The sequence below is a fragment of the Fukomys damarensis genome, unplaced genomic scaffold, assembly GCF_012274545.1.
Source record: "Fukomys damarensis isolate Sample0158 unplaced genomic scaffold, DMR_v1.0_HiC HiC_scaffold_13, whole genome shotgun sequence".
Taxonomy (NCBI): domain Eukaryota; kingdom Metazoa; phylum Chordata; class Mammalia; order Rodentia; family Bathyergidae; genus Fukomys; species Fukomys damarensis.
This window is the reverse complement of record NW_022900925.1, coordinates 38,679,439-38,686,798: the sequence shown is the minus strand read 5'-3', so window position 1 is coordinate 38,686,798 and position 7,360 is coordinate 38,679,439. Positions and strand designations below refer to the sequence as shown.

The 7,360-nt window shown below is 58.6% G+C and overlaps 1 protein-coding gene across 1 annotated transcript in view; it reads right to left on the bottom strand.

The window, feature by feature from the left end:
• Positions 1-2,225: 2,225 nt before the first annotated feature.
• The window catches only part of Cd300lg (CD300 molecule like family member g), a 14,216-nt gene continuing 9,081 nt past the window's right edge, over positions 2,226-7,360 (bottom strand). Inside the window, exons 3-9 of the mRNA XM_033763140.1 lie at positions 6,664-6,748; positions 6,298-6,443; positions 5,835-5,930; positions 4,908-5,160; positions 4,741-4,793; positions 3,556-3,669; positions 2,226-3,122 (exon numbers count right to left, since the gene is read on the bottom strand). Coding sequence (XP_033619031.1) covers positions 3,076-3,122; positions 3,556-3,669; positions 4,741-4,793; positions 4,908-5,160; positions 5,835-5,930; positions 6,298-6,443; positions 6,664-6,748 — 794 coding nt within the window. The 3' untranslated portion in view covers positions 2,226-3,075. The remainder of the gene's footprint in view (positions 3,123-3,555; positions 3,670-4,740; positions 4,794-4,907; positions 5,161-5,834; positions 5,931-6,297; positions 6,444-6,663; positions 6,749-7,360) is intronic.

The following is a 7,360-nucleotide window of genomic DNA, read 5'->3' as shown; positions in this document are numbered from 1 at the left end:
TCACTGAGTAGCCCAAACTGCTGCCTCAGTCTCCCTGGTACTGGGATTACAGGTGTGTGCCACCGCACCTGGCTTTAAAAGTTCAATTTTTAAATTACAATTTTCTTGTCTCCTTTCTATCTTTATTTCTTCTGTCCTGCCTCAGAAAAGCTTTTGCTTTTAGGCAAGCCTGCATTCTTACCCTTTTTAACTTTGCCTTTTTTTAAAATCTTGCTCTGTAGCTCAGGCTGGCCTTGAATTTATAACCCTCCTGCCTCAGCCTCCGAGGGCTGGGATTGCAGGCTGCACCACCACACCCATATTAGAACTGTTCTTTCTGTGACTTCTGTGGCTCTGTATTTCCCACTGGGGTTGGCGCAAGTGACCCCTCCTTAACCCTGACAATTTCTGCCCATTGGTGTGTATTTTTCTTCTCGAAGGATGCTGCTAGTTGACCACCTGTGGGCGTTGCCCCTTGGCCCTGGGCGAGCCCTCCTGCTGGCTGGTCACCCACAGTGATGGAGTTGAAATCAGGGTTACAAACCCTCTGTAGCCAAATGTGAGCAACAGAGTAAGTTCAGGCAGAGCAGTTTACCCAGAGTCTATCTTAGGTTTAATCTCACCTGTTCTGCAGGGGACTGCAGCTTGGAACATGAGCATCTGGGTAGGCAGGAGTCACAAAGCTTACTAGAAAAGTGTGACAGAAAACTAATGAAAGCAAAGCAAATGCAGTGGGTGTAGCAGAGCCAAACTGAGAAACATAACCCTCTATGTCCTGCCAGTTTTTAAAAACGGGAACCAGTGTGAATGACAGCAGGTAGAAAAGCTAAGACGCTCCTTGGGGCTTGCAGGGATGGCTCCTTGTCAGCCTTACAGCCCCTGTCCTTTGGCCTCTGTCCTGGAGCTGAGCCAACTCGGGGTGCAGGGGCCGCAGGGCGCCCCGGGAGAGGCTGGCAGTGTCAGGCCGGGCTCAGGCTGCAGATGCCTCCTCTGGAGTCAGACCTGGGCGCCTTGGGCCAGGCTGTTCACAAGGATGGAGCTCAGGGGCTCCAAGATGGGGGCCAGGGGCCGAGAAGGGCTGCCTGCCCACCTCAGGTGAGCCAGGCCGAGGCCGCAGGACAGAAACTGCTAAGCCTGAGCTACATTCAGCCTCTCCTCCACGAGATACTCAGCCAGGAGAGTGACTAAGACTAAGAGATTTAAAGCTGGGGATTTGGCTCAGTGGTGCCGCTACCTGCCTTGAAGCTCAAGGTCCTGAGTTCGATCCCTGATACCAAAAAAAGAAAAAAAAAATTCCTCTCTACCAACTAAGCACATGTATATTTTGTCACCCCTTACATGTGCTCCCCTGGGAGTCAGCATCTAGCTGAGGAGCCGGTCCGTGACCCGTCTGACCCCCGGGCCCTGCTGTGTGGCTGCATTCTGAGGCGGGAGAATAATGCAAGCTGGCCCCCTGCACACACAGGTGCTACAGCTCAGAGCTGGTGACCAAGAAAAACGATCACCTCAATACAAGGCGAAACCTTTCTTTTTCAGCTAGTTCTTTTGTAAATTTTACCAAAAACAGGCTAACATGTTTAGAAAGATGTATGGTTTTACACATAAGGGGCTAGAAATTCTGGCTTTGTCTCTGTGTGTTACATTTTAATTTTAGAATTAAATCCCTTTTCATCTAAAAACATTTTTCCTTAGAATAAGTTGTCTCTAGTCAGAACATCCTTAACTGTTCTACTGAAAAGATACACTGTACCCTTAAGGTATATGACTGATTTACAACAAAAACAACTTTTTTTCAGTACTAAAAGTTAAGCCTAGGGCCTTTGCACTGAGCTACACCCAGCCCTTTTATCTTTGTTTTGAGACAGGGTCTCCCTAAATTGCCTGGACTGTGCTTGAACTTGTGATCCTCCTGCCTCAGCCTCCCGAGTACTAGGATGACAGCTACGCTGGGGATTGAACCCAGGGTGCTCTACCATGGAGTTACACCTCAAACCCTGCACACACTGACCCGATTCTTCCCCTCTCCCTCCCTCCCTCCGTCTCGCTAAATTGCCCGGGCTGGCCTTGAACTCATGATCCTCCTGCCTCAGCCTCCCAGATATCTGGGCTCACAGGCGTGGAACACCATCCCCTTCCCAAATCCTTGTTAGACAGAACCAGGAGCAGGGAAAGCCCTGTGCTGTTGTGGATCACGCTGTTGTCTGTCATAGTGAGAACAGCAGCGAACTGAACGTCCAGCGATGGAGAACTAATTCAGTAACTCCACGGGCGGCGGGCAAGCACTTTATTCCAGGGGCTTGTGGGTGGAGGAGGGAGCTCACATTGCCAGCACTGGGCAGGAGAGGCGCGTGGGTGCCAGGACTTCAGCCTGGAGAAGGGGAGATGGGGCCGAGCAGAGGACCCGGGCCCCAACCCAGGACCCAGGCACATGAGGCCTCTCCGGGCAGGAAGGAGCTGTGCTTCCTGCACCCACGGTCAGGGCGCAGGGGCGGAGCAGGGATCCGCAGCCCAGTGTGGACCCCACAAGCTGGCGTCCGAGGGTTCATCTGACCCAGGGGCCTCACCCCGGGAAGTCCCCAGACACTCATTAGACAGAGTCCTGGCCCACCCTCAAAACGATCAGGGTTCTGATGGGGCCTGGTGTCCCCCAGAGTGGGGCGTGAGGTTCACAGCCTCATTCTGGACAGAAGTGGGCTCAGCCAGCACCAGGTCGGAGGTGCTGGGAGGAGAGTGGGGGTCCCAGCGTGGGTTTCTTGGAGGGGAGACTGCCTGACCCAGTGAGGGTGCACAGCCCAGTCCTACTCTCCTCTCGGTCACATGGAGTCTGGGTGCTGGGCATAATCCCAGCATTCTGGGAGGCTGAGGCGGGAGGATCTAAGTTCAGGCCCGGCCTGGGCAACTTAGCAATTTAGTGAGATCCTGTCTCATAATAACAAGAGCTGGGGATGTCACTCAGTGTGGAGGTGCTGGGAGCCTGGGGAGGGCAGCGGTGGGATCAGAAGCACTGGAGTGAGGCCAGCTGGCGGGGTCCCCAGCTACACCGCGATGAACTCGGCCAGGTCTGGCTCCTCTGACATTCTGCACTGCACTGGGGTTTCAGCTGCTTCGGGGGCCTGCGAAAGGGCTTCCTCCTCCCCTCTGGCCTGGAGAGATAGCGTGGGGCTGAAACGCAGAGCTGGGGTGCTGTGAGGTGGGCTCTCGGATAGCAGCCATGCCCACCCCACTTTGCCCCAGGTTCCAGCCTCTGTCAAGCCTCGGTAACCCAGGGACACAACTTCTCCCCCAGGGCCTCCTGCCCCTTCCACCTCCCTCAGCCTCTTAGGCTCCCCAAGGCTCCATCTGGGACCCCTGCAGCCCAGGATTAGGCAACTGCCTAAGCCTGCAATCCCAGCACTTGGGAGGCTGAGGCAGGAAGGTCACTGTGAATTCAAGGCCAGCCTGGATTACACAGTGAGACCCTATCTCAAAAAAGCAAAAAAATAATTTCCTAGACAAAGAAGAAAGGCTGAGTCCTGTGCCCTTGGGTGAACTGGCCCTGGCTGCCCTCCTGGTCAGATGGGCCCACCCTTCTCCCACCTGGTTCAGGTAGCAGATTTCCATGGTGGAGCCCAGGGAGGAGCTGGTGAGGGGGTTGGGGTGTCTGGCAAGGCTGACCACAGTGTCCTTGGGGACCCAGCTGGCTTCCAGTGGCTGTAAGGGAGGCAGAGTCAGGACAGTGAGGATGGGGGTTACTTGGCCACAGCCCAGCAGCAGGGACCAGGGACAGGCGTGGGGTTTGTCACAGAGTTTGGGGAACCGGCCCAGAAGGTCTGCAGTGGTCACCCCAGGCCCCATGCTCTGCCACGGTGGCTGCGCCCTCGCTCCCTGGCCACCTTTGGCCTTGTCCTCAGCTTCCCGAGACAGCAGCTGCTTCCTGTGGTACAGGAGATGCATCCCACTGCCCTTCCTGGGGACCGCTGAGTCTTTTGTCCTTGCTGGCGCCAGGAAAGAAGGGGGTAGCCTTCCCCCTTCCTGCCCAGGCTGGAGGAGTCCAGGGGCAGAGGGGCAGGTGGGACACCCATTTCCTGCGGAGGAGCAGCGAGGCCCATCTCGGAAGCCTGTACAGGCCCCGTGGCCCCTCAGCCTGGTGTCAGCCAAGGACGGCTCAGGGGTCTGGGAGAGAAGGTGGGCGCCAAGAGCCCGTCCTGCCTCTGCGTGGGGCCCCCTCCGTGTGACCTCAGGCAACACGGAAGGCTTCGCTTTCTCCTTTAGCAAAAGCAGAGTCTAGCTGTCACACGGTCCAGGTCCCGGCTCTGCGTTGCCTCCCTCCCTGCCTGCCTGCCTGCCTGCCTCCAATCCTTCCGTCTTCCCCTCACCTTTCTTTCCTTTTTGCAGCACTGGGGTCTGAACCCAGGGCCTTCACACTGAGCTCCACCCCCAGGGTCTCACTGAGTCCCTAGGGTGTCCGGGCTGGGCTTGAATTTGGGTTCCTCCTGCCTCAGCCTCCTGGAGTGCTGGAGTGACCAGCGTGTGTCCCCATCCCTGGCGGGGAGAGTGCATTTCTAACAGCTCCCCCGCTGCCAGCACTGCAGGGTGCAGAGAGCTGAGAGCACCTGGGAGCCTTGAAGGCTGGGGGCGGTGCCAGGCAGGGGAGTTGCCTGCGCCTATGCGGGTGCAGTGGGTGACGATAGGGCGCCCGCCCGGCCTCCACCCTCAGGTGCACAGATTTTTCTAGGTGGGGTGAGCCCTGCCTTTGGGGGGCTTGGGGCCTGGGGTCCTTACCGCGGCCGGGAAGTACAGCTTCTTGCCCCGCTGTGTGTCCTCGGCCCAAAGAGCTGGAAGAGACCCAGGAAGGCCGGAGTGAAGCCCGCAGGGGAGGTGCCAGGGGCTGGGGGGACAAAGGGGACCCTGCTCTTGCCAAGGTCGCCCTGCACCACAGGAAGTGTCACCTTGTGGGGCTTTGGGTCCCTGAAGGAAGCAGGAACAGGGACAGCTGCCCAGGTGAGGCTCTGCTCTGGCCAGAGGGACAGGGCTGGAGCTTCCCGCACCTCAAGCCAGGGGGACCCCTGAAGCCATTGATTAACAGGAATTTGTTGCAAGAACAAAAAGCCGAGGTCACAACAGGACCGACCCTCACACACTTTCTTAAAATGCAGATTCCAATCCAGCAGTCAGAGGACACTCTGCTTTCCTTTCGGCTCCCTGTTGGGTTGATAATGGTTTGGATATGTTGAGTTAAATAAACTATATTATTAAAATTAATATTAGTAGCTTACTTTTTTCTTTTTTTTTTTTTTGGTACCGGGGATCGAACTCGGGTCCTTGCGCTTGCAAGGCAGGCCACCGAACCACTGAGCTAAATCCCTGGCCCAGTAGCTTACTTTTTTAAATAAAGATTTTTCTTTTTTGAGATAGGGTCTCACTATGTAGCCCAACTGGCCTGGAACTCATGGCGATCCTCCTGCCTCAGCCTTCCAAGTGCTGGGATCACAGATGTACGTCACCGCATCTGGTTAGAAGACTTTAAGTGACACCTGCAGCTTGTATGCTATTCCCATTTGATATACATATGAAACTGAGGCTCAGGGTGGGCACACAGCTAAAGCAGCAGATCCTGGGCATAGGCTGAGCTTTGCAGACCCAGGGGGGGCATCGAGCTCATCCTGCACCTGGCTGGGCCCTGGGCACAGAGCTGAGCCTGCAGGGGGGACAGGGCCTCCCAGAGATCAGGGCTGGGGACCACGCAGGCAGGCACGGGCAGAGGCCGAGGGCCCGTGTGCCTGGTGTCTCCCGGCTGGGGAGATGGGACCCTTGGAGGGCAGCGGCCAGGCTGGGGCCGTCCAGAGCCAGTGTCCCAGCCTCTCCACTCTACTCACCTGGCCTCCGCCCCTGGAGCACGTGGGCACCCAGGGCGATGAGACCTGCGGCCAGCAGCAGGGACAGGATCACCAGGATGGGGGCCAGCAGCCGGGCTGTGGGGATGGACACGCTGCAGACAGACGGTGGGCGGTGTCACCGGAAGCCTCTCCTGTCCTGGCCAGAGGCCAGCGCCCCATGAGAGTTGCTGCGCGTGGCCGAGGTGGAGAGCCCTGTGGCCCTCACTGTCCACTCTGCAAGCTCAGCAGGGACCTGGGCACTGTCCCCTGCTGTGGGTGGCGCCAGGGGCCGGGGAGCCCTTAGCGGGCCTTCACACCAGGCGGGCGAGGACTGCTGATCCCAGCCCCAGCACAGGGGCAATACGAGACCCTGTCCCTGGGAGATCAGAGGCACGGGGACCCCAGTGTCCAGCCAGACCACCCTGGGAGCCCAGCCCCAGCTGGGTGCCCCCACCCAATGTACCCCCATTCGCAGCCTCCTGAACCCCAGTGAGCAGCCTGAACGCTTCCTCCTTGTTGGGACTGCAGCTGGGAAGGGAATGGTGTTTGGAGGTTGTTGCACTGATGCAACCAGGGCAGGAAAATGCCACTGAGCTGGGGTGGCTGCACCTGAGGTGGGGAAAGGAACAGAGGTGGGGCAGGGCCGGCCTGGACCTTTCACCTCAGGTAGGCTCTGTCCAGGGCAGTGGAGCTGCTGGCTCCTGTGGTTCAGGATGTGCACTGCTCAAGAGCCAGCCTGATGGTGGCACGGGGGCTGAGATGTCCATGCAGAGGGAGGAGTGGCAGTCACTTATGGCTTAGAGGTGGTCCAGGGACCACCTGGGCTCACCTGGGCACGGAACTGTGGCTGCTGGAGACAGGACCAGGGTCCCCTGCTGTGGAGGAGTCAGGCAGCACGGCTGGGCGGGAGCTCCCTGTGTGAGGAGAGGTGGCCGTAGTGTCAGGAGCCGTGGCTGCGTGGTGAGAGGTGACCGTCTCTGTGAGTAGCGGGGCTGCTGCCCCACTGTGCCCCTGCTGCGGGGAGGCGACTGTCGAACGCTGGTCAGAAGAAGCTATGGGCCCGAAAACCATGGCTCAGTGCCCCTGGCCCAGACCAGCCCTTGACCCCTGAACCCTGGCCCTGGCACCAATGTCTCAGAACATTGAGCCACCTCACAGGCAGCCTCCTGGAGCTGAGAGCCAAGGGCCAATGCCAGGCGCGAGGTGCACGGTTCTCACCGGGCCCTGTCCCCCCTCCTCACCCGCCCCAGTGCCACTTGGAGCCACAGAGGCCTGGCCAGCTGGCACTGCCCCTCACAGGAAGGACACCCCATCTGCAGTGGGCCTTTCTGTCTCTCCCCTAAGCCCCACGAGCCCGGCCTGCTGTGCCCTGTGTGGCTCTGATCCAGTGACCCCTGCGCAGGACGTGTGGCCTCCTGTGTGGTAAAGAATGGGCCTGGCGCCGCCCATCGGGGACAGAGGGCGCCACTCACTCAGTGCAGGGGGCCGAGGGCTGGCGGAGGTGGCCGGAGGGGGCCGGAAGGAGG